This window comes from Bos javanicus, chromosome 13, assembly GCF_032452875.1.
Source record: "Bos javanicus breed banteng chromosome 13, ARS-OSU_banteng_1.0, whole genome shotgun sequence".
Classification (NCBI taxonomy): Eukaryota; Metazoa; Chordata; class Mammalia; order Artiodactyla; family Bovidae; genus Bos; species Bos javanicus.
Window position 1 is genome coordinate 43927720 of NC_083880.1, and position 27750 is coordinate 43955469.

A 27750-nucleotide genomic window follows, 5' to 3' on the forward strand; every position below is an offset into this window, starting at 1 on the left:
ATGATGCAGTCCCTTTAACTGAGCCACGATGGACACATCAAGGCGATGCCAGCATCCGGTACCTGCATCATATGATCACCTGTTTACTACAAGGAATGCTAAAAAGCTCTCACATTCATGTTAACTACAATAAGACTAGCAAAGTGAATCCAGAAAAAGATGAAAATCCTGTCCTTTTTCTTTCATGGCTTACTGAGGCAGTCCAAAAATACACTAGATATCTCCACCCCTGACGGACTTCTGTACCTACACGTCCAGTCCATAAGCCAGTCAGCCCGATATTCGCTGAAAATGACGCCAGTTGGAGAAAGGCCCCAAAACCCCTCAGCAAGATATCCTAGAAACAGCCTTTAAAGTTCTCAACAATAGGGAGAAAGAAGCAAAAAAAGAAAAAGAAAAGGAACGAAAGGCCAAATATGCTTTATTCACTGCAGCTATCCAAGAAAAAAATTCAACCCCTTTGGCCCATCCACCTCGTCCCACCCGGATGGGACCTAACCCTCCAGGCCCTACTTTAGATGTAACCAAATGGGACACTGGGCTAAGTCCCACCTAAACCCCCAGCCACCCACCAAACCCTGCCCCACCTGCAAACAATGGGGCCACTGGAAAATGGATCGTCCTCAGACATTTCCCACCAAATCTGGGGGTCCACCCCAGGCCCAACAACAATGAGCCAGGAACCAGACTGAAGGGGGCCCTGGCACCCCAGACCATGGTTCCTCGGATGAGGTAAGAGATGATCCAATTGTGCCCCAGTTATTCCAGTGATGGAGCACAAGCTCCAAACCCCAAGTCCACCACATACAGATGGACTCGGAGCTTTGGGTAATTGGCACGGTGGCTGGACACAAAATCTCATTCCTAACAGACACTGGGACTTCACTTTTATCCTCCTTTAAGGGCCCTCTCCAACCTTCACAAGTGGCCATCAAAGGGGGTCTCATAAAAGGCATCCCTTTTTATCCCAAAATAACCCCTCCTCTCCTTTGTTCCTTTGACAAAACAACACTAACACATTCTTATAAAGTAGTTTCTCGATGCCTAATGGCATTGATGGGATGTGATCTTCTGGCTAAGCTGCAAACTTCTATAAACCTCCCATCCTTAGATCCCGTACCAATTCTTTGCATCGAAATGGCACCCGAACCTTTGGCCAGCCCTCACTCCCAAAATCTGCCCCCTGACCTTCCCCCAATAGATCCTCAGGTCTGGGTCACTGAATCCTCATTGGTAGCTCAACACCATTCCCCTGTGCAGGTTTTTCTTAAAAATCCCTCTGGGGCTCCCGACCTGAGCCCCAGTGTCCACGAAACCGCCCCTACTTCCAGCGGAGACGGCAGCAGCCCCCGGGACCCAGGCAGTCCACAGCCCCAGAGACCTCAGCCCTCATCAACAGTGGGGACCCCCCAACCACCATACTGGAGTGATTCCAACTCAAAGGACACCCAGAGCCACCATCTGGTATCTGCCAGTTTTTCCAACTGACCTGTATTCTACCCAACACCTCCCTCCCCTCTTTCCCATAATTTGTGACATCAAAACACCGGCTTTTCCCCCCATTCCTTGAGACCCAGGAGGGCCAAAGCAACAGCCTTTTGCTTTTTTTTTTTTTTTTTCCTTTCTCTCTTACCAAGGGTTGAAGGAAGGGATCCATCCTTATTGTTCAGAGGCATCAACTCCCTCCCCTAAATCAGGCTGAGAAGGAACCAGCCAGCTCTTCCCTCCTCCTGGTTGTTTTTCTTTCCCACCCCAGTTTATTTTTTGTTTCCCTGCTCCCCCTACCTCTGAAGCCATTTTATGAACTGTCATGTGCCACCTGAGCCGCCAGTAAAAACAAAAACGGGCAAAAAAAAAAAAAAAATCCCTCAGGTAATAACCCAAACTCAATATACCCTGACCACAGAATCCCGACAAAGACTTAAACCAATAATCTCCCGACTGCTCAAAGCCAGCCTTTTGCAGGCTATCGTTCTCCTCATAATTCTCCTATACTGGCAGCCAAAATGGGACCCACTCCTGGCATCTAGTTTAAGATCTTTGCGAGATCAATCAGGCCATAATACCCATATACCCCGTGGTCACTAATCCCTACCGCTTCTCTCACATATTCCCCCTGACACTCTACTTCACGGTACTGGACCAAAAGATACTTTCTTTACTATACCCCTACAGCAGTCCTCACAGCCCCTATTTGCCTTCACCTGGACGGATCCAGACACAAATCAATGTCAACAATTAACTTGGACCGTTTTACCACAAGGGTTTAGAGATAGCCCTCATTTTTTTGGTCAAGCCCTCCAAAGAGACCTACAAACTTTAGACTTAGGCTCTACTACCTTACTCCAGTATGTAGATGATTTATTGTTATATAGTTCTTCTCACCATATCTGCCTAGTCCACACTGCAAAGGTATTAAATGCCATAGGCAACTGGGGCTAGAGTCTCACTCTCCAAAGCACAAACTGCTTCCACCACTGTCAATTACATGGGATTGCTTCTCACGCCCAAATCAAAATAATTCCAGCTCAGAGACTTCAAGCCTTGACACAGATCCCCAGGCCCCAAACCAAAAGGGAACTTCTTTCTCTATTAGGTCTATTAAACTTCTTCCGAATATGGGTCCCGAATTTTGCCCTCCATGCAAAACCTCTCTAGCAAGCTACTCCAAGAAACGTAGATGAACCCTTCTTGGCCCCCACCTCTCTCCACACTCCCATACAGACTCTTATCAAACATTTACTACAGATCCCTTCTCTTTACTTACCTGATTACACCAAGCCTTTTTTCCTTTTTGTATATCCTCGACAAGGACATGCGTGAGGATACTGCGCACAAATGAGGGCCTCTAGCTTACTTATCTAAACAACCTGATCTCGTCATGCTCAGATGGCCACCTTGTCTCCAGGCCTTAGCTGCAACCACCCTCTTAATCCTGAAGCCCAAAAACTAACCTGAAATGCTCCTCTAAATGTATGTTCACCTCACTCCATCTAAGATTTACTCTCATCGGGCTTTCCTTTCTCTGCTCCCTGCTTAACTACAGATCCTCCACAGACACCTCTTTGACCCATCCCTTTCTTTTATGCCTTATAAACCTCTTAATCCTGCTAGCTAGCTTACTCCCTACACCAGATCCAGAACACCTATCTCATGACTGTGTTCAGGCTTTAGATATGACACTTAATTCATTTGAACATATAACCGATCAGCCCCTTACTGACCCCACAGTCCCTTCCTGGTTCATAGATGATAGTGCTCAGAAACAAGCCCCATTTGGGGCTGGATACACTATAGTCCAGGGACAGCCTGAAAAAGTTATCCCTCCTCGCATCATCACGTCAGCCACACTCCCAGCTCACACATCCTCACAACAGGCTGAAATGATAGCTCTTACACAAGCTTTGACCCTAGTCAAAGACCAAAAGATAAACATTTACACTGACTCCATATATATCTATAACATATTACATTCTAACATTATAATCTGGAGGGAGAGGGGATTCCTGACTCAGAAGGGCACACCTATTCTCAGTGCTTCTTTTATTTCTGAACTCCTCCATGTGTCTCAGCTCCCAAAACAAGCTGCTGTAATATATTGCTGGGGACATCAGTAACATAATCCTATCTCCTTTTATAACAATATAGCAGATCACCAAACAAAGCGGCAGGCTGCCTCTGTTAGTCCTGTCTTTACTATGCCCCATATTGACGAGCCTAACATCCACACGTTACTTTCATATTTGCCTTCCCTTTTCCACCCCTCTGCAAAACTACTTAAGGTTTTCCTTCAGAACTGTATTGAACTAAGGACGATATGACTTATTTAAATAATCTGACCCAAACTTGTACCATTTGTCAGCAGACAAATCCTAATTGTAACATTTGCCTCCCTCCTTTCCCCACCCACCAAATTGCAGACATCTTTCACAGAAGACTGTCAGGTAGATTTCACCCACATGCCACCCGTAAAAAAGGTTAAATTTCTCCTAGTCTTTGTATATACATTTTCTGGATGGATCGAAGCTTTCCTGACTACTAACAAACCAGTCCCTGCTATGGCTCAGCTTATTCTTATTGAAATCCTCCCTAGGTCTGGAATGCCTTCCTCCCTCCAGTCTGACAACAGGCCCGAGTTCACATCTCAAATCACCCAAAATATTGCACGAGCCCTTCAAGTTCCTTGGAGGTTTTGAGAGAGTAACAGGCAGGAAGGCCAGGGGTCTCCAAACGGAGAAAATAGCCTGCAAGTGTCAGACATTTTTATTTCTCTTAAGCGGCAGGAGGAAACAAACTAGGGATATTTTTTTCTTCTCTATACAAATTTAAAAGGAGGTTTCTCTTAAAATACTGTGTTGCCATAATGACACCTGGTTTCACCTGAAGTTATCTATTCTCAAACCTAAAGATAACCAAAGCCTTTTTCTTATGGAAATGTTTGTCTTAAGCTATGCTAATGTACTATGCATTTACCCCAAACTCTGTCTTCAAGTCGGTTCCCTCTTGGCTCAGAACTTATTTGACAAACCAGTATGTTATACTGAGATATTGTTCCCCTAATCTATGTAAATGAAACTATGTGGTCTGCCCTTCTTCAAGATTCAAATTAATCATTTTATGGCCCAGGATAAACCATTTGATGCCAAGATTATCCCAAAATACATCTTATGGATGAGGGACCTGGTGCCATTCTGAGTTTTAAGACATTCCTTTCTTTCATTAACAGACTGCTAGTGACTATATAACATCCAGCTGAAGACTAGCAGGGGGGCACTCTTTCTGCCCTCTTCTGATGCCTATGTCAGAAGCTTTCTCTATCTCCTTTATACTTTAAAAAAACTTTATTACCCAAAAGCTCTGAGTGATCAAGCCTCATCTCTGGCCCCGGATTGAATTCTTCTCCTCCGGGGGCCAAGAATCCCGGTGTCTTTGCGTGAATTCAACAACAACCTTTCAGTTTCACATTCCTTATCATCCCTGGTCTTCCCATAAGGTTGAGAGAGCCAACCGAGTCCTAAAAAAAACTCAGACCAAATTAACAATCGAACTTCATCAAGATTGGACTAAACTCCTCCCTTTAGCCCTCTTAAAGGTCTGGGTCTTACCAAAAAAACCCTTAAGTATCAGTCCATTCAAGGCCATGTATGGGAAGCCCATAATACCTTTGGGTCTTTCCCCTTCCCAGGACAGTCCCAAACTGTCTTCTCACCTTCCTTTTCCTTTACTTGCCCAGATACGAGATGCCCTTTGGCAACATATGGATGACTTACTCCCTCGACCACACCCCAATCTTCCATACCCATCCCTTCAAATAGGAGATAATAAAAGTTTGTATGACAACTGAGTCCCACTCAGATCTAACCTCAAAATGGCAATGTCCCTACACGGTAATTCTGCTGACCCCTACCACTACAAAATTAAAAGAAATTACCCCTTGGGTCACATCACCCAGTTAAAAAAGGTTATGCAGCCCAGTGATGAAAATGCTTGCCAGACTAATACTTATCAAGTTTCTCACACAGGCCCTACAACTCTAAAGTTCTCATAGCTTCCACCGGCCTCAACTGGCGATGGATGAGCCTGTAGGTTTCACGGCTTCAATTATTCCTGGAACAACTTCTGGCAGATATGTGGGTCTCGAGTCCTCAAGGATTCACGTTCAAACTTGCTGAAGATTACATCTCCACCCTATGGCTACAGGGAAACTTTTATAAATTTTGCCCCTTTGAAATCCAATTCTTTTCCATAGTAATCTATCTTATGCTCACTTCCCCAAATGTTGTTTAACATCTTCTTCTTATCCTCCCTTCTTCCTGTGACCCAGAAACTCCTTCAAAATCCTAATCTCAACTATCTATTCCAGACCCTTAAATTTAACCCATACACTTCTCAATGCTTCTAACACACAACTGGCTAAAGACTGCTAGATATGTCTATGCATAACTCCTCTGTGAGATTCAGCCCTCCCCACATCCATCCTCAACTGGACCACAGGTAACATGTCCCTACACCACTACACCACCGTAGAGAGCCTTTATTCGTCTCATATCTCACATAGCTTCACACAAGTGACCAAATCCGAAATTCAGACACACTCTTAGAATTTTTACTCACTGAACTTTCCTCCTTCAATGAAAAACCTTCATTCGGAGGCCCTATTGCCTAGAGAGTAACACTGTTACAATCAACTCCTTTTTGCATATCTAGAAATTCCATAAACAGTTCATATGACCAACCCATGGGCACAAATCCCTAACTCCATGTGCAACCATACCTCCACCTTACTGTTTGCCACTGGAAAGGCTATATATAATGCTTCTGGTCCTACAGGACACTCTTTAACCTTTACAGGGTGGTTTCCCTCAGCATATTCCTCCACTTCTCCCACTGTTGGGGCCGCCTTAGCAGGGTCTCTGAGCATCCTTGAACGAATGATCAAAACCCCACCCCCCAACTCCTCTTCGCCATCAACTTCAGCTGTTGTATTATGACACCTGGCCTATTTTTCCTGTGTGGGACATCTACACACCTGTCTACCTACTAACTGGACCGGGACCTGCACCCTGGTATATTCCAATCCAAACCTTTTAATAGCCCCCAATGATCAGCCTTTGCCTATTCCTCTCATCCACAAGTGAATAAAACGAGCCATTCATTTCACTGCCCTCTTAGTAGGGCTAGGAATAGCAGCTGGAATTTAAAAAGGAACCGCTGGCTTAACCACCTCCATCCAAAACTACCAGACACTCTCTAAGGACCTATCAGACAGCCTCCAGGAAATAGCTCAAGGCCTAATAACTATACAAAATCAACTCGATTCCTTGGCAGCCATAGTATTACAAAAACAGAAGGAGATTAGATCACCACAGAGAAGGGTGGTCTGTGCCTTTTTCTAGACAAATCCTGCTGTTTCTATGCCAACCAGTCCGTTATTACCCAAGGAGCTGCAAAAAACCTTACAGATCGAGCCTCACGAACCCGCCAGAGATTAAGCAACTCCTGGCAGTCATGGTTAATAGTTTGGAACTGGATGCTTTGGGTTTTATGCCTTCTCGGACCATTCATTTTTATCATCCTCCTACTCACCTTTGGGCCCTGTTTAATCTTTTCCAGGGATTCCTCCAAGACCGAATCCAAGCCATTTTCTGAGACCAAGTCAAGACTGTTCTTTTGCTTGAGACCCTGAGGGCTAGAATAGAAAAGCAACACTACAGGCCTTAGACTTCCTTCCTCCCAGACCACAATCCCCTGAACCTCATTTATCAGCAGGAAGAAGCCCTGAACATTAGCAACATCCACCTCTCTTTCTCTTTCTATATATATTCCTTAGGGTCTGGGATGAAGGAAAGTTTCACACCTCAAAATGGCCTGGAGTTAAAAGCCCCCTCCAGGTCCTCCCACCATTCTGTGAAAACAAAGAACTCTCTCACCCCAAGGAAAAAAACAGACAATAAGGTTGATTACGCCCAGCTCCCAGCCCGTCCCAGCCTCTGGCCAATCTCCAGAATTCCTTGCCCCAGCCATTTAAGGGATAACTATTCCGAACAACCTTGGAGTAGAAGAGGGCCCCTTATGACAGTAGCTTTCCACATATATGCCTATATACATACTTACTCTTTTCTTGGGTTAGTGTTGCTGCTGCTGCTGCTAAGCCGCTTCAGTCATGTCCAACTCTGTGTGACCCCATAGACAGCAGCCCACGAGGCTCCCCCGTCCCTGGGATTCTCCAGGCAAGAACACTGGAGTGGGTTGCCATTTCCTTCTCCAATGCATGAAAGGAAAAGTGAAAGTGAAGTCGCTCAGTCGTGTCTGACTCTTAGCGACCCCATGGACTGCAGCCTACCAGGCTCCTCCGTCCATGGGACTTTCCAGGTGAGAGTACTGGATGGGTTAGCGCAGCAGCTCACTATTCTGACTGCTGCCCCTTCTCGCCTCATTAAAGGTTATCTGTTCCTCTAAAGTGCTGGTCTCCTTCTTTTTCAAAACCTCTCCTTCTCTAACTCTCTTACCCTACAACCAGACCACCTGACCTGCCTGTTGAGAAATCTGTATGCAGGTCAAGAAGCAACAGGTAGAACTGGACATAGAACAGACTGGTTCCAAATAGGAAAAGGAGTACATCAGGGCTGTATATTGTCACCCTGCTTATTTAACTTATATACAGAGTACATCATGAGAAACACTGGGCTGGATGAAGCACATGCTGCAATCAAGACTGCAAGGAGAAATATCAATAATCTCAGATATGTAGATGACACCAACCTTATGGTAGAAAGAGAACTAAAGAGTCTCTTGATGAACGTGAAAGAGGAGAGTGAAAAGGGTGGCTTAAACCTCAACATTCAGGAAACTAAGATCATGGCATCCTCTCCCATCACTCAATGCCAGATAGATGTGGAAACAGTGGCAGACTTTATTTTTGGGGCTCCAATATCACTGCAGATGCTGACTGCAGCCATGAAATTAAAAGATGCTTACTCCTTGGAAGGAAAGTTATGACCAACCTAGAGAGCATGTTAAAAAGCAGAGGCATTATTTTGCCAACAAAGGTCCATCTAGTCAAAGCTATGGTTTTTCCCGTAGTCATGTATGGATGTGAGAGTTGGACTATAAAGAAAGCTAAGCGGGGAAAAAGTGATGCTTTTGAACTGTGATGTTGGAAAAGACTCTTGTGAGTCCCTTGGACTGCAAGGAGATCCACCCAGTCCATCCTAAAGGAAATCAGTCCTGAATGTTCATTGGAAGGTCTGATGCTGAAGCTGAAACTCCAATACTCTGAGCCACTTGATGTGAAGAACTGACTCATTTGAAAAGACCCTGATGCTGGGAAAGATTGAAGGCAGGAGGAGAAGGGGAGGACAGAGAATGAAATGGTTGGATGGCATCAACGACTCAATGCACTTGAGTTTAAGTAAACTCCGGGAGTTGGTGATGGGCAGGGAGGCCTGGCGTGCTGCAGTCCATGGGGTCGCAAAGAGTTGGACACGACGAGCGACTGAACTGAAGTGAACTGAAAAAGGACCGAAATCCAAACTATAACATTCGCATTCCTCCTGGGCACAGAACCCCTTCTCTCCGAGTGCAGGTGGAGAGAACGAACAGCAACTGTATACGAGCATTCGGGCCTGCGCTTGACGACATCTGCGAGCGTGAGAGACCGTGAAGAGGAGTAACCGCCAGGGCGCGACTCCTCGGCGCGACCAGGAGGACGGTGAGGGCTTACCGCTCCGGGTTCCTCCGGTTTCCGGCCGGGTTAACTGGACGGAAATAGTTTCAGAAATGCAACACAGCCCCCGCCCCCACCCCCCCCCCCCGCACCCCCCCATTCTCTTCTAACAGCAAGAATAACCGCTCTTCCTCCGCTCCCTCAAGTCCCGCCCTTTCACCCGCCCGGCTCCGGAGAAGAACCCACAACCCCCAGAAAGCCGCCGAGCGCGACGCCGTATCGGGCGGTGGAAGTAGACGTGCCGGAAAGTCGTGTGCCGGAAGGTCGTAAAGCGCGCGCGTCTTCCGGTTAACGACAGCCGTGCCGAGCGTCCCCTCCGGCAGCCGCCCCCGCCGGACTCTTGGTAGTTCTGTTTTCTCCCCGCTTCCCGGCCACGGTTTTTTGTGGTCGCCCTCTTCACTCCTGCATCATGTTCAAGAAATTTGATGAAAAAGAAAACGTGTCGAACTGTATCCAGTTGAAAACTTCCGTTATTAAGGGCATTAAGAACCAGTTGATGGAGCAGTTTCCCGGCATCGAACCGTGGCTGAACCAAATCATGCCAAAGAAGGATCCGGTCAAAATAGTGCGATGCCACGAGCACATAGAAATCCTCACGGTGAACGGGGAGCTGCTGTTCTTCAGGCAAAGGGAAGGGCCTTTCTACCCAACGCTGAGGTTGCTGCACAAGTATCCGTTCATCCTGCCCCGCCAGCAGGTGGACAAGGGAGCCATCAAGTTCGTGCTCAGCGGAGCCAACATCATGTGCCCAGGCCTGACCTCGCCGGGGGCCCGCCTCTTCCCCGCCGCAGTGGACACGGTGGTGGCGATCATGGCGGAGGGAAAGCAGCACGCTCTGTGCGTGGGCGTCATGAAGATGTCCGCGGACGAGATCGAGAAAGTCAACAAAGGAATCGGCATCGAGAACATCCATTACCTCAATGACGGGCTGTGGCACATGAAGACGTACAAGTGAGCCTGGGAGGACGCGCGCCTGGTGCCCCGCGGACCTCGTGCCCAGCCTGTGTCCGAGTGACGCCAGGGAGGCCGCTCCTCAGTGCTTAAGACATTCAGAGGACACTAGAAAAGGAGAAAGGCCAAGTAAAAGTTTTGGAACGAACCTCTCTGTCTGTGTGTGTGTGTCATTTGTCTGTGTGCCTGTGAGTGTGTTTGTGTCCACGGCGGAGGTCAGTTTAGATTTCCTGTCTTGTTGGTCTAAGGAGGTGTTCGTTGGAACAGGCTCATTATCTCCCTCAGAAATGTAGATTTCAAAGTCAAGAGCGTGCCCCTGATAGACCCTAGTGACTGAAAAAGTAGGGGGAGAAAATGGCGAGGGGCTTCCCTGATGGTCCAGGAATTAAGACTGCCGCTTCCATTGCAGGGGCCTCAGATTCCATTCCTGGTCGGGGAAGCTAAGAACATTCTCTGAGGCCAAAAAAACTGAGTAGAGAGAGGCCCGAAACAACTCTATTCATACGACTGCTTTAAGGGGTGAATACTAGAAACAAAATCCGGTACAAAGAAAACTTCAGACTTTGTTGGTTGTCCACCCAACAAACATTATTCCCGCTTTTTCTTTCTTGGTGGTGGAAATGTGGGTCCATCCCTTGTCTACAGGAGTCTGGAAAATGGTCATTAGTCCAGGCTTATCATGGTGGGTGGTCTATTTCCCTATGAGATGGACTCATTTGTGGGTTGGCATGGGGCCTACGGCTAAGCAGGATCTTATGTTTAGGAAAAAGAGGGTCCTTCCTCCTGGTTTTGAGTCATTTATAGCTGGGTGTGTGACCTGGGTTAGGAAGGGCTACTGAAAAAAAAATGCTTGGGGAGAAACTCTCCCTACCTTGTATGGCGAATGATTTTGTTCTTGCTAAACACACACACACACACACACACACACACACACACCTTGATAATAGTCTGAAGGTGGTTATGTTGAAAATAGAAAATAATAGTGCCCTTATTGATATATGAACTGATGATTAATCAACTATTCAGACTTCTTATGTTGAGACTTCTTAAGGGATGTGACTAAATTCTGTGAAATGAAAAAAATTTTCTTGTAGATTGCTTCATTTTTACTTACGTTTTCTGAAATTTAAATTTATAAAGAGTTCAGTTTTTATAGGGAGGCATCATAGACCCCCAACTGAAAAATATTTTAAGTGGGGATAAAATAGGTCAGCTGAAAAATTCATTGGTGTCCTTAATATGAGCAGTTTCAGTGAAATGCACATGAATGCTAGATAAATTGCAGTAGATTTAGGGGTGAAAGGGGGAAGAGTAGGTTAAGATGTCGGAATCCACACTTAATGTTATTTCTTAGAGAATTTGGGGAATTTAAAGGTGGGTGAAAGAAGGTTGTAGTCAAGATACTCTGTTTTGGAGCTTATTTGCTGTTGTTATCTTAATTGTGTTTTTTTCTTTTTTCTTTCTTGTGGCATGTTTGTTAGTGGGCTGAGTATATTTGTATGCTGAGGGGAGAGATTGACTAAAAGAGGAATGCTTGGTGGGGATGTAGTCAGTGGAATAGGAGAGCAGGAAGGAGTGGCCCCAGAAGCAGGGGTGGAGGATGGCCTCTGTCCTCAGAGATCTGCACATTCGGGTTGTCTCCTTTCACCACAGGCTTGTCACAGAACAGCTCTTAAACACTCCTCTTCAAAACACTGTTTTTCTCCACAAAAGAATAGGGCTTTTGCCCCTATTAATGCTCCACCCCTGTCAGCAACATTAACTCTGGTCACTGGTGGATCACTGTGGAGGGTCTCATGATGATCCTCTGGAGCACTCACACCTCCGATGAACACATATGGAGACAGTCAAGCCAGCAGCCTCACAGTTTTTTTTAACGTACTCTGACGATCTCCACCAAACGCTGAACACGGACTTTCTGGATCTGGTCTAAGCTGCCTTCTTTCAGGTCTCTTTAATTCTTTTTCTTCCGTCCCCCCCGGCTCATCTGATCCTATTGGATGCTATTGATATCCTTTTTGAACAACTCAGGATGGAAAGCCTGTATACACATTGGAAATCAGATGGAGGTCAAGAATTCTATGAACTTCATGAAATTTCAGAAAAAATTGGTGTGTGTGTGTGTGTGTGTATAGATAACTGTGCTTGGGAAATTACTGTCTACATTGATCATGTGTTTAAGGTGATCTGTGAGCCTAAAGGGTATTGTGAGTGATTAGAAGAGGTTACTCTCTACTTTCTTTCTGCTACTGGCAGGGCCTCGTTCAATGATAGGAATGCTGGATAATGTGACTATAATTTGTGACTATACAAATTATAGTCACATCTTAACACCAGAATCTACCCACCACAGTGCTCTGTAACCCAGAATAGTTCAACAAACATTACTGGGTATTACTTTAGGTTCAGACACTGGGCTAGGAGTAAGGGACTGAAATAGAAATATAATATTACTTTAACTGTTTTCTAGAAGCTTGGCCTTGTTAGGGAGGCAAACTTAGATAATTTCAACTTTCCTATGTTTGTATATGTATTTAACCTTCCCTGGTGGCTCAGAGGTAAAGAATCTGCCTGCAATGTAGGAGACACAGGTTCAATCCCTGGGTTAGGAAGATTCCCTGGAGAAGGAAATGGCAACCCACCTCAGTATTCTTGCCTGAGAAATCCCATGGACAGAGGAGCCTGGCAGGCTAACAGTCCACAGGGTCTGAAGAGTCAGGCATGACTTAAGAGACTAAACCATCGCCACCATCTAAACTAATATGGTAAATACCTGAATTACCTATGATGAAACAGCATGAGTGAATGAGGGAAAAGTGTCTCTCCCTAGAGAAAGAAGGTTCCTGAATGAGAGGATATGTGTGATGAGGGATAGAGAAAATGCTTACGACTGTCTTCATAGTAAGTATGGTAGAAAGTTACAGTAAAAGCTATAGTGTGGGCAATGCAGTTGAGTCACAGAAGCACAAGCAGTCTGGCTTCTGTAGGCCATGATTATCACCTTAGGAAAATGTGAGTGGAGATGATGCTGGAGGCTTTTGGTAGAGATCCATTTTTAATGTGCTGCGAAGAATTTATATACTCAGCAATTTGAATGAGCCTTTAAAAGACTGCTAAGAAAGAGTGCAGAGAAGGCGATGGCACCCCATTCCAGTACTCTTGCCTGGAAAATCCCATGGATGGAGGAGCCTGGTAGGCTGCAGTCCGTGTGATTGCTAAGAGTTGGACATGACTGAGCGACTTCACTTTCACTTTTCATTTTCATGCACTGGAGAAGGAAATGGCAACCCACTCCAGTGTTCTTGCCTGGAGAATCCCAGGGACGGCGGAGCCTAGTGGGCTGCCATCTATGGGGTCGCACGGAGTGGGACACGACTGAAGTGACTTAGCAGCAGCAGCAGCAGCAAGAAAGAGTGAGACATGAACAATATTACATTTTGGGTAGATGATAAAGGTGAAAATAGTTCCAGGGGGCTGAGACTAGAAAAAGTAATATTGCAGTGCGGCAGATACTAAAGGCAAAAAATGATTTGCCACTGGTGAAAAGGATTTGAGCTATTCTTAAAATATTTGCAGAGGAAATTTCCCTAGGACATTAAAGGAACTGCCAGTCACTTGAGAAGAAATGGATAATAACGTTGTATCTATTAAAGTACATAATTGTTTGCGGTTAAGTTTTTCAAACAGGATCTTCACTGGTGGTCCAGTCATTAAGACTCTAGGCTTCCTCTGCAGAGGGCACTGGTTCCATCCCTGGTGGGGAGCGAAGATCCCACATGCCCCACAGTGTGGCAAAAAAAAAAAAAAATTCTTCCAGATCGAGGAAGTTTCAGTAGTGAGTTCTACCAAACATTTCAGGAAGAAATAATAAAAATTTTACATAATTTCTTCTACAATAATGAGGTTTGGGAGACAACTTCCAACTCATTTTATGAGGCCAGCAGTACTGAAAAATCCAAAGACACCAAACCTCCCCGTGAAACTATGGACCAACATCCTTCTCTCAGTTCACTTCAGTTCAGTCGCTCAGTCGTGTCTGACTCTTTGGGACCCCATGAACCGCAGCACACCAGGCCTCCCTGTCCGTCACCATCTCCCAGAGTCCACCCAAACCCATGTCCATCAAGTCGGTGATGCCATCCAACCATCTCATCCTCTGTCATCCCCTTCTCCTCCTGCCCTCAATCTTTCCCAGCATCAGGGTCTTTTCCAATGAGTCAGCTCTTCGCATCAGGTGGCCAAAGGATTGGAGTTTCAGCTTCAACATCAGTATTTCCAATGAACACCCAGGACTGATCCCCTTTAGGATGGACTGGTTAGATCTCCTTGCAGTCCAAGGGACTCCAAGAAGTCCAAGAGTCTTCTCCAACACCACAGTTCAAAGGCATCAATTCTTCAGCTCTCAGCTTTCTTTATAGTCCAACTCACATGACCACTGGAAAAACCATAGCCTTGACAACATCCTTCTGTATATAAATGCAAATACTGTTTACAAAATGAGCAAACTGCCCAGAAATATGTAAAAACTGCAAAACATGGCGTTTATTCAGGAAATGGAAGGCTGGTTAAATATTTAAAATCAATGTAATGTATCATAATAATAGATTAAAGAAGAAAACAAGGTCTTTCCACAGATGCAGGAAAAACAAATTGACATAGTTCACTATTAATTCATTCACTAAAAGAGATCTTCCTTAACCTGATGAAGTGGATCTATAAAATACCTGTAGCTCAAATGTATTTATTGGTGAAAGACTGAATGCTCTTTTCCTAAAATCAGGAACAGGACAGAAATCTGTATCAGTCATCTTAGATATGAAATAAAGGAAGACAAAGAAATAAAAGGCTTATATCCTGTGTATATATATATCTATTCACAGACAATTGAGTAGAAAATCCAAAGGAATGAAGAAGATAAGCTACTAGAACAGATTCGTAAGGTTAGCAAATTAGTATTTTAAAATCAATTTCATGTCTACAGGCTAGCAACGAACAATTGTTGAAGTTTAAAAATAAGCCGTTTTCACTAGAACAAAATAATTCGAGATCCTTAAGTATCAGTCTAACAGTATGTGCTTGATCTGTATGCCCAGGCCACAAAACACGAATGAAACACTGAAACGGCGCTTTCATAAACACAGTGGTTTGATCTGTTCAGGAACAGTAAGGCTGAATATGGTGATAACTCAATTTTTCCCAAGTTAATAAAGAGATTTAATACAATTTGAGTTAAAATCACACGGGTTTTTCATAAGAACTGGCAAACTATTTCTAAAATTTAAACGGCAATTCAAAAGGACAGGACTGTTAGCCCAAACCATTTTGAAAAAGGAGAACAAAGTTGGAGAGCTCACATGTCCAGATGTTAAGGATTCCTATGAATCTGCTGTAGATGGTGCGGTCTTAGCAAAAGGATAGGCTCATGAATCGAGGGATCTGAGAAGCCTCCAGAAATGCACCCGCTAAATATTGTTAGTTGATTTTCTACAAAGTTTCAGGGGTAATTCCATTGAGGAAGAATAGTCTTCTCAACAAATACTACTAGGGACATCCATATGCAAAAATATTGAACTTTGGTCCTTACTTTGCAATGTATACAAAAGTTAACTCAAAATGCATCGTAGACCTAAATGTTAAAGTGTATCAAATTTCTGGAAATAAACATAGGAGAAAAGCTTTGTGACCTTGTGAAAGTTTCTCAGTCGTGTCCAACCCTTTGCATGGGCTATAATCCTGCCAGGCTCCTCTGTCCATGGAATATTCCAGTCAAGAATACTGCAGTGGGTAGCCATTCTCTTGGTCAAGGGATCTTCCTGACTCAGGGATTGAACCCAGGTCTCCTGGGTTGCAGGAGTTTCTTTGCAGAAAACTGCCAGGAAATCGCAGGCAGTTTCTTTACTGTCTGAGCCACCAGGGAAGCCCTTGTGACCTCAAGTTTAGCAAAGATTTCCTAGATATAAAACCAAAAATCCTTCACCTAAATGAAGAAATAGAATTAACCAAAATTAAAAACTGAGTTTGTGAAGACACTGCTAAGACAAGGAAAAGGCAAACTATATTCTACTTACGTGTTTTTTTTTATCAATGCATATATTTAATAAGCTGTGAGCATTCAGAATTCAATGATGAAAAAACAGAAGCAATAAAAAACCAGGCAAAAAGGTTTGAACAGACACTTCACCAAATTAGATATATGAATAGCAAATAAGCACGTGAAAGGATGCTCACCATCTTTAATCATTCAGTTCAGTTCAATTCAGTCACTCAGTCCTGTCCAACTCTTTGCGACCCCATGAATTGCAGCACGCCAGGCCTCCCTGTCCATTACCAACTCCTGGAGTTCACTCAAACTCACGTCCATTGAGTCGGTGATGCCATCCAGCCATCTCATCCTCTGTCGTCCCCTTCTCCTTCTGCCCCCAATCCCTCCCAGCATCAGGGTCTTTTCCAATGAGTCAACTCTTCGCATGAGGTGGCCAAAGTACTGGAGTTTCAGCTTCAGCATCATTCCTTCCAAAGAACACCCGGGGCTGATCTCCTTTAGAATGGATTGGTTGGATCTCCTTGCAGTCCAAGGGACTCTCAAGAGTCTTCTCCAACACCACAGTTCAAAAGCATCAATTCTTCAGCTCTCAGCTTTCTTCACAATCCAACTCTCACATCCACACATGACCACAGGAAAAACCATAGCCTTGACTAGATGGACCTTTGTTGGCAAAGTAATATCTCTGCTTTTCAATATGCTATCTAGGTTGGTCATAACTTTCCTTCCAAGGAATAAGTGTCTTTTAATTTGATGGCTGCAGTCACCATCTTCAGTGATTTTGGAGCCCCCCAAAAATAAAGTCTGCCACTGTTTCCACTGTTTCCCCATCTATTTGCCATGAAGTGATGGGACCAGATGCCATGATCTTCGTTTTCTGAATGTTGAGCTTTAAGCCAACTTTTTCACTCTCCACTTTCACTTTCATCAAGAGGCTTTTTAGTTCCTCTTCACTTTCTGCCATAAGGGTGGTGTCATCTGCATATCTGAGGTTATTGATATTTCTCCCAACAATCTTGATTCCAGCTTGTGCTTCTAACAAGCCCAGCGTTTCTCATGATGTATTCTGCATATAAGTTAAATAAGCAGGGTGACAGCCTTGACGTACTCCTTTTCCTATTTGGAACCAGTCTGTTGTTCCATGTCCAGTTCTAACTGTTGCCTCTTGACCTGCATACAGGTTTCTCAAGAGGCAGGTCAGGTGGTCTGGTATTCCCATCTCTTTCAGAATTCTCCACAGTTTATTGTGATCCACACAGTCAGAGGCTTTGGCATAGTCAATAAAGCAGAAATAGATGTTTTTCTGGAACTCTCTTGCTGCTTTTTAATCATTAGAGAAATTCAAATTAAACCACAGTGAGGTCCACTACATTTGAACAACAATAACAGAAAAGGCTGGCTGTGTAAATGTTGACAGAAATACTTAGCAAACAAAACTCATCCATTGCTGCTGGGAACACAAGTGGTGCAGCCAGCTGTGGAAAGATACGTTAACACTGTCTGTAGTTGTAATCCCCCCCAAACTTGAAACACATAAAGGAACCTTCTTACCATCGTCATACACTTACCCATTCTCAATATTCATTTGACTAGAAAAATTTTTTAACAACAAACATATTTCAAATAATGATCAATACAGATTTTGAATATTACATTTCAGATCCTAAAGGTTAATGATAATAAGCATGTTGGCACATTTTTTCACCTCTGTGCACTTTCTCATTCTTTTGAAGATCGAGTCTGCATTAATCCCAGGACCACAGTTCTTCAGTTCATCCTCACATGATAAACTCCAGGAAAACTTTAAAACACATATAAAAAGCATGATTGCAGTTCTTGTGTGCTTTTTCAGCAGAGCCAAATTCAGGGTATAATTATTTTCTTTAAAAATTCAGTTGACTCAACATATTTTCAAAGGAGGAAATTCCAAGGCTTTGAAAAGCACATCTGTGTTACAGAGGAAACATTTTCTAAGCAGGAAAAGTCTTTCTGACTCTGCAAAGCATCACAATTTCAATCCCATGTTTTGGGGTTATCTCTGTTGAAAGACTTTCTCCTTCAGTCTAAATGATGTAAGAAGGGAGGCAAACAAGTCATGGTCATGTCAGAAGCTCACCCAAACAAACGTGGAAACTAGATGTGATATTAAAAGCCTTTCCTTGGGCAAAATAATGCTTTTTAAAGTAAGCCCTGCATTTCTGGTGTGTTGAAGACTTGCCCTGACCATGACCAAGGCTTTCAGAACAATGAAATAAGCAGATCCTCCACAGACACACCGATTATTGGTAATTATGTCTCTATTCTTTTGAGATCAAATGACAGTCGATCCTTTTAAATTTGTATTTATCTGTACATCCCAGTAAAAAATCTATGATGATGAAAAAGAATAACAGCATGAGTGACCGTCAAGAGCATTATGCTAAGTGGGATAGAGTCTTAAAACTGTTGCAGGTTCTCAGGCCAAAGAGAACTGTGATCTGTTTGCTGTGTTTATCAATTATGCGGTCTTTTTTTTTTTTTTCTTTCTGATGAACCTTCCAAGTTGTACTAGGTGTCAACAAAATATTAGTCACAACCTCAAAGTAGAGAGTTTTTTTATTTGGTGGGAATGTTTAGGACCCCAAGACGGGGAAACAGCATCTCAGTAGCTCTGAGAAAACTGCTCCAAGGAGGCAGGAGGGGGAGTCAGGCTGTATATAAGTTTGCAACAAAGGGAGCAGTCAGTCTGAACATTAAAGATCAGGTATCAAGTTAAGGAACTTAGTGTTCTAGGTATGGGAAGATGCCAGCCTCTGGACTCACTGAATCCATTCCTTTCATTGCACCTCGACTATCTGGGGCCAAATTCTGTTTCCTTGTTCACCTTAAGGAGTGGCAGTTGTGGCAGATGGCTGATTCGTGCATTCCCCCAGCTCCTCAGCAGTCACTGTAGGGACTGGAGGCATCTGCTGGATCCCACTTTGGTGAGCCTTCATTCATATTTGAAGGCCAGAAATCCCTGTTGGCTGTGACATGTCTTGTTTATTGATATATCAGGAGATATTCTCATTCCACATAGGACACTTTTGAGAAGCTGCAGGAAGGTTTTCAATATCACTCTTAATTACAGGTCAAGCACCACTTCAGGAATGTGGTTTGAAAATGAGCCCTTAACCAAGTGATGCCATCATTCTGGTGATACACCAAAGAGGCTTTGGTTTATCGCTTTGGTAACAATTCAGTTAATGTATTCTTACTCACAAGTAAAGGATGCTATTTCAGACTGCTGCTGCTGCTGCTAAGTCGCTTCAGTCATGTCCGACTCTGTGCGACCCCATAGACAGCAGCTCACCAGGCTCCCCCGTCCCTGGGATTCTCCAAACAAGAACACTGGAGCGGGTTGCCATTTCCTTCTCCAATGCATGAAAGTGGAAAGTGAAAGTGAAGTCGCTCAGTCGTGTCTGACTCTTAGCGACCCCATGGACTGCAGCCTACCAGGCTCCTCCATCCATGGGATTTTCCGGGCAACAGTACTGGAGTAGGGTGCCATTGCCTTCTCACTATTTCAGACTAGCTATTTGTAGATGGATGGAGAGAAATTCCCTGAGCTGTGGGTACTTCCCCACAGGATCAGGTGGGGACTGACTTTCCGTAGCTGCTAACAGTTTTTATTGCATCTATCTTTTCCTGGTGCTATTCGCACAAATCCGTGTCCCCAAGGCACAGTGAGGCCAAATACATGGAAACATCACAGTCTGGAACAGAAAAGGGGTTACTGCAGGGCCTTGCAGGGAGATGAGTGGCTTCTGCCCTAAAAAGGCCTGACCTCCCTGAAGGGTTTCCTCAAAGCACTTTCAAAAGCCCAGTGAGGGAGAGGGTGTCTCAGGGTTTGAGATCAGCTCTGTGCACAGTTCTCTGATTGACTGATAGTGAGATAGCAGGGTGGTGTCACCAGGGTTAACATTGTCAGTCCTTAGGCTCCAGGAGGCTTGGGGCAGTGTGCTCATGGTCGCCAAGCAGTTGTTCAGTCGCTCAGTCGTGTCCAACTCTTTGCGACTCCATGGACTGCAGGTTTCCCTGTCCATCACCTTCTCTCAGAGTTTGCTCAAACTCATGTCCATTGAGTCGGTGATGCCATCCAACCATCTCATCCTCTGTTGCCCCCTTCTCCTCCTGCCCTCAGTCTTTCCCAGCTTCAGGGTCTTTTCCAATGAGTTGGCTCTTCACATTAGGTGGCCAAAGTATTGGAGCTTCAGCTTCAGCATCAGTCCTTCCATTGAAAATTCAGGGTTGATTTCCTTTAGGATTGACTAGTTTGATCTCCTTGCAGTCCAAGGGACTCTCAAGAGTCTTCTCCAGCACCACAATTTGAAAGCATCAATTCTTCAGTGCCCAGCTTTCTTTATGGTCCAACTCTCACATCTGTACATGACTACGGCAAAAACCATAGCTTTGACTAGACAGACCTTTGTCAGCAAGCAGTTAACATTTTTCATTTGGTGGAGGGTTTTCATATCTGTAAAACAACTCAGGAAATGTGCATCAGATACTGTTATCTATTCATTAGGTACTTTTCAGAGAGGAGCTAAAGCAGAGGATACGGGGAAGGCCTGTTCCGGGAAGGTCCATGGAGTCCTGCTTGGTTCCAGTTCCCTTTTTCCCAAACCTTCACAGCCCTTCCTCTGCAACCTCCCCCTCTCTCCATATAACCTTTAACATATCCATAATTTATGAGGCCAACTGAGATAGGATTATAACCTCCTTTTTGGTGCTGACAACTTGAGGCACAGAGAAGCCAGGCTAATTACCCAAATCACAGAGCCCATGAATGATGGAGCTGGGGTGGGTTTGAAACATCTGACTCCAGAATCTGGGCACTCATCTGTAGAAGACACGACAGTATTTCCCCACGTGATCTGACCTGCCTTGTCACTTGTTTCCTCACCCCCAGGGACATGCAAGAACTTCTGTCAGTTTCCTCTTACTGAGGAAAAAAAAGTCACAGGCTCTCAATTTTTGTCTCCAAAAGCTGACCATCCCACCTCTCCAGTCCAGCCAACCTGGTTTTCTCACTCTGTCTCATACTTTTTGTGGACATTTTGGAGTCTAGCTTAGGTTTGAATTATTCCCTTATCTTGAGTTTTCTCTTCCCTATTGGCTTAATTACATTATCACCTTTCTTCAGAATTTAATGAAGGCTCTGCATTTCCTCTATTAGATTCTCTTTTATTCTTCCCTTCACCTAAAACTGTATCTTCTGAAATCTTAAGAGAACATCATGTCTATACATCTCATTTTGCCATTTTATCACTAAGGCCTCAGGGAATCAAATAAGAGCTTTATCGATTGTCATCTACTAGCAAAAACAAAATGCTGTGCATGTTAGGACAGCAATACTGCATAAAACAGGGTTTTTTACAGTGAACTTATTGGGTTGGCCTCAAAATTCATCGAATTTTCCATAACATCTTAGGTAAACATCTTAAAAAACACTTTATTATAGGGACTTCCCTGGTAGTCCAGTGGTTAAGACTCTGCACTTCCATTGCAGAGGGCGTAGGTTCAAAGCCTGGTTGGGGAACTAAGAGTCCATATGTTGTATAGTGTGGCCCCCCAAAAATGGATGTTGTAATTCAGGTAAGATAAAATTAGTGCAGAAATTTCGCTTTAAAATAAACCCACCCCCCCCACCAAGAAAAGAAAAGAAAAAGAAACATCAAAAAAGAATAAAATGTGAGGTGTAGGATTTTTCACATCAAACTGTAGTTCAGGGATACATTATATATGTTCATGTATTTGAATACCTAAAAATTAAAAAATATGTGATATACAATATGCAAAAAATCTAAAGTGTGAACTTATAGTAAAATGGGTCTTTAGTATATTCTATTAAAATATTATAATGTAATAATAAACAATTAACAAAAAACACTTTTATGAAACTCATTCCTCAATTTTAATCCATAATCCAATTATCAGTAATAATGGAGAATATTGATATTTCTTGTAGCTTAAAAAAAAAATTACAGTTCTTCCTTTTAGACCTATAGCCTGAACTCTAAATAAGAATTAGCTATTTTTCACATTATAAAATGCTGTTTTAATTAAGGGCTGCACACTGGATATTTCTTGTTCAGAGAGTTTACACAGGAAAGGACCCCTCCCCACTCCTCCAGTCCTCCACCACGCTACACACATCATGTCTTTTCATTTAAAACAAATATTTCAAGCAAGGTAATAATATTGCAACAGAGGAGAGTCTATTTTGACTCCATGCTGGATCTGTTTCTTTGACTTTAAAGCTTATTTTTCTGTCACTTTTGTTATTATAATCATACACAATGTTGTTGTTCAGTCATTAAGTCATTTCCAATTCTTTGCAACCCCATGGACTGCAGCATTGCCAGGCTTCCCTGTCTAGTAACACTGTTTCCCAGAGCTTGCTCAAACTCATGTCCATTGAGTTGATGATGCCATCCAACCATCTCATCCTGTCACCCCTTTCTCCTGCCCTCAATCTTTCCCAGCATCAGGGTCTTTTCCAATAAGTTGGCTCTTCACATTAGGTGGCCAGAGTATTGGAGCTTCAGCTTCAGCATCAGTCCTTCCATTGAAAATTCAGGGTTGATTTCCTTTAGAATTTCCTGGTTTGATCTCCTTGCAGTCCAAGGGACTCTCAAGAATCTTCTCCAACACCACAGTTCAAAAGCATCAATTCTTTAGTGCTCAGCCTTCTTTATGGTCCAACTTTCACATCCATACATGACTATTGGAAAAACCATAGCTTTGACTATATAGACCTTTGTTATAGATAGTAAGACACAATAGTTAACTATAAGAGGCTTACATGTAGTTGAGGAGTCAGACTGTATGTACTTCCATACAATAATAATACTGAAATGTTATGGAAATGCTAAATGCATGGCACAGACTAGATAACTAACAGTAATGGGGCTGTCTATAATTAAAAATTCAGGAAGCTTGTGGACTTCTTGGCATATGATAAACTCTCAGTAGTAATCATTAAAGTTACTAATATAGTTAAAGCTATGGTTTTTGCAATAGTCATATATGGATGTGAGAGTTGGACCATAAAGAAGGCTGAGCACCAAAGAATTGATGCTTTCAAATTGTACTGGAGAAGACTCTTGAGAGTCCCTTGGACAGCAAGGAAAGCAAACCAGTTAATCCTAAAGGAAACTAACCCTAAAATATTCATTGAAAGGACTGATGCTGAAGCTCCAGTACTTTGGCCACCTGATGTGAAGAGCCGACTCACTGGAAAAGACCCTGATGCTGGGAAAGACTGAGGGCAAGAGGAGAAAGGGGCAACAGAGAATGAGACGGTTAGATAGCATCACTGGCCCAATAGACATGAGTTTGAGCAAACTCTCAATAATGATAATGAAGGGCAATGAAGGACAGGGGGTCCTGGCGAGCTGTTGTTCATGGGGTCGCAGAGAATCATATATGACTCAGTGACTGAACAACTAAAACAGAAATGAAGTGTGTGTGATTTTCTCCATAGACTTACATTGAGAGAAAGAAACAATAGGTAGAAACATCAGAATGAAGATTTTTATGGTGCTATTGTTGCTGCAATTAAGACAAGAAAATAGGAAAACTTCGCATTAGTAAAATGGAAACAAAAGCAGAAGATTCAAGGATTTTGCTTACAATGGCCGTGGATTATGTGTGTTTGGCAAAAAAAAAAAAAAAAAAAAAGGAACAGGAGAAGAGGAAGGAGGTGATGGAAGGGACGGGGCTCCTGTGCTAGCTGAGGTTTCTGTGGCTGCATCACCACTAGCAACAGTAACCATAGTGCCTAACAGGCACAGTGTAGGTCAGAGGTCAGGTTGAGGATGGAGGCTTTGAGTAGCACCTTGTGGTCCCGGAGGCCTCCTGGTTTCAGCGGGGTGGGTTAAACCTCATAGCACAGCCCTCTTGATGGGGTGCTGTGCAACGAGGGCCACCCACGTGTGCAGCTCTTCCTGTTTCCATGGTTCCTGCGGGTTTATTTCCTCTCTGAACATGCATCGCTCATTATGAATGTGGAGATCACGTTCCTGACACGAATGTGAATTATAAGAAGTAAAGGTAAGCCACTTTAAAGTCAAGGTGAATCAGTCTGACATTGGCCCAAGGCCCGAAGCCAAGGTACTCGCACTGGTGCTGGGAGAGGGACTTGAAACCGTGCTTGACATTCACATAATGAGCTAGAAATGTCAATTGCTGCTCGAGGTAAACATTTATTTTCCAGAGTAAATGTTACAGCCCCTGCTTTTTATGACCCCGTGTCATTTGAGCACTTGTCTAAAAGGGTTGAAATACAGCTTGAAGTAGCTTTCATTCCTAAACACAATCCACACACACAAATTTGTGTTTAACTATGAAACCATTTACTCCACCAGCTCATTGTAATCATCAAAACAGAGAACAGCACACACTTCCTTCATTATTAAAATAAAACAAAACCAGGCACTTCTCTCTGCTTTAGGTTCCTTTTGAATACTAATGTATAAAAGCCCCGATTAAATTAATCTTGGCTGTCACAGTCACACTTGGCAAATGAATCATAAAATAGTCTCCTCTTCATATGACAAGTTGTCCTTGATAGCAAATTAAAATCTTAATAAGGGTTTCTGAAATGCACATGCATATATACATGCCTAATCTCTTTTATTGGAGGGCAATGTCAGAATACAGAGTATTTTTCTTTGTTTTTTTTTTCTTTTCAAATGGTGAATTTTAAAGAACATCTTCCAGATCTCTTTGTCTGGTGGTTTCAATCAATACCCTTGAATACTTTTAACTTGCCTACAAAATAAATGTTTTGGAAATTTTGCCAGAGCTGCTGGATAATGATATTTTTAATCACATAAAATTATTTATTAACTATTTAGTTAAATGACAAAAATATCAATGATATAAGTCTTTCTACCTCTTAGCTTTCCTCAACAGCAGTGTTCCCTCAGGGTTGTGATTTCACATGTCAACTGAGAAAAAACGCACAACTTGAAAGTTTTGTGTTGTTTTATTTGGGGCAAAATGAGGACAGCAGCCTGGGAGACAGTACCTCAAATAGCTCGGAGAGACTGCTCCAAAGAGGCAGTGGAGGAAGTTCGGGGTGTAAGATTTTGGTGAAGGAGGAGTTCAGTGCAAGCAAGCACTTACTTTACAAAAGGTTTTCTGTTAGTCACGAGGAGCTGATGTCACCATTAAGGGATTTAGTGATTTTCTAGGTATGAATAGATACAAGGATTGAGATAGTGAAAGCAGTCTCTCAAAATATCTAACTAAAGACCTGTTCCACCAGTTTCCCTGGAGCACAAAGTTCCTCATTCTCCACCCTGAATTCCCTTCTGGGGGTGTTGAAGGTTGGCAGCTGAAGCAACACAGGGTTCAATCTCCAGAGATGGATAAAAAATGCCCTTGTTGTTATTCACTCCGCGGCAGATGCTCTTGGCAAGTGCCAATTTGTAGTTGGCACACAAGAAGAAATCAGAAACCAATTACAAGGGCAGATTCCCGCTAGCTGTCCAGATCTGGAGATGCAGCTGTCAAGAGAGGGAGACGTTGGTAGAAAGACACACTGGGAAACAGGCACAGACTTATAGCTTCAACTTTGACAAGTGAAGAGCTTGACAGTTGTCATTAGCATCTACAGATCAGGAAAAAAAAAAATGAACTAATCGAAAAAAAAAAAAAAAACTTGATGAAGTCTCAGATATAGATACCACTCCAAACTCTGGAGAAAAAGATGAACTTGGAGAATGAGAGCCCAGACCTGCTTACCTGAATAGAACTCTCTGGAACTGTAAACTGGTAGCGATACTTAAATTATATTTTTGTTGAATTTCTGGAAGCAGAGGGTGGACTAGCTTGAGAATGAGAAGTTGATGGAGACCACAGAAAAGGGCTTTTCCTCCAGGAGCTCTGTGAAGAGCCAAGGAAGAGCCCCTTGTGGCTCTGGTGGGGAAAAGGGTGTTTGAGAAAGACACTCAAGTGTTCTCAGGAACAGAAGCCTGTTCTGTGGGGAGCAGATTGCTCCAGGGCCTTTTCCCCCTTGGGGGAAGTCAGCTGCCCTGACTCCAGCCCCCTCTTCCAGGAGCTGAGCAGCACATGTGAAAGTCACAGCCCATGGACACAGGCCCAGCAAGAGACCAGGGTTTAACCAGAATGTAACAGAGCACATCCCTGCCCCCACAGTCCCATCAGGGGGCTCCCAAATGGTAGCAGTAGACTGCAGGGAGCTCAGACTCTATCTAAGGAAGAATTTTAGGAGAGCCACGAAGACAGCAGAGGAGACAAAACCGACTCAAGTACAGGACTTTGAAGTCTCTGGCATGTACAGCTACAATAAATAGCCCAAAGCCCATACGGAAGATCTCTTTAGCTTGGTTCCTATTACCCAGCACATCATGTCTGGCTTTCAATTAAAAAAAAAAAAAATCACACGGTGTGCTAAAAGGAAGGAAAATTACAGTCTGGAAAGACAAAATGAGCATCAGAGATATACTTAGCTATGGGACAAATTCTGGAATGCTTTGAAATCACTATGATTAAGCTCTAATGGAAAAGGTAGACAGCACACAAGAAGGAACGAATGATGCAAGCAGGGAGGTGGGAACTATCTGATGGGCTCGTGATTAGATTAGACACAGACAGGGAAAGAATCACTGAGCTTGAAGGTACGTCAGCTGAAACGTTCCAAACTAAAATGAAAAGAGGAAAAAAGAAAAAAAAAAAAAGGATGGGAGGGAAGGAGGAAGTGAAGGAGGAAACAGAACAGGCTCTATCTTGAAAGCAAGACTCCATCTTGGGGTGGACTGTGGACTTTGAGCTATATGCCCAGTATCTATGAAAACGACATACCAACTGGAAAACCAGGCCCCTAGAAGGAAGAGCCCCAGGGCTCTCCATCACCTAAAAGAATACCCTAATTATCTGTGGAACCGAATAGAATCATACATTCTATTATGCTTATTGGGGTATGACCACAGGCCTATTGATAATTATCCACAGTTAACTACCTAGGCTTAAGGCATATGAATCACAGGTTAACTTTGATTGTATCCTTTTTCCTTTGTTCAGATTAGTTTCAGGGAATTTGGGGAGGTGGGTTTGGGCACTTACGGTATATAAGGTTTTCACAAAAAACTGGTCAGGGTCCTTGGCTAAGAGGAGACTCTTCCTTGCCCCGCCGGTGTAATGAACTGTACTCCACTATCTGCATTGTCCTTCTGAGTGAGTTGGTTTCCCAGAAAGCGTGGCTACAGCCAAAAGGACCACAGAAGCTAGGATCCAGGTAATTTAAGCCCAGCTCAGATAGGCATTTTTTTAAATGGTTTTTTAAAAAAAATTGTATTGTTTTTAAATTGCAGGATAACTTACAATGTTGTATTGGTTTCTGCTTTACAGTGATGTGAATCAGCCATAAGTGTGTATATATCTATATATCTATATATCTATATCCTCTCTCTCCTGGGCCTCTCTTCTCTCCATCCCACCCCTCTAGGTCTTCACAGAGCACTGGGCTGGGCTCCCCGTT

At 43.5% G+C, this 27750-nt stretch overlaps 1 protein-coding gene and 1 non-coding gene across 2 annotated transcripts; both read left to right on the forward strand.

The window, feature by feature from the left end:
* Positions 1–9512: 9512 nt before the first annotated feature.
* LOC133259266 (malignant T-cell-amplified sequence 1-like) lies at positions 9513–10325 on the forward strand. The gene has a single exon (XM_061436518.1). The coding sequence runs from the start codon at positions 9636–9638 to the stop codon at positions 10179–10181; it is 546 nt and encodes a 181-aa protein (XP_061292502.1). The 5' UTR covers positions 9513–9635; the 3' UTR covers positions 10182–10325.
* An 11382-nt stretch (positions 10326–21707) lies between these two features.
* On the forward strand, positions 21708–21780 carry TRNAG-UCC (transfer RNA glycine (anticodon UCC)). Its single transcript has one exon. It is a non-coding gene; the product is annotated as a tRNA-Gly (tRNA).
* Positions 21781–27750: the final 5970 nt, after the last annotated feature.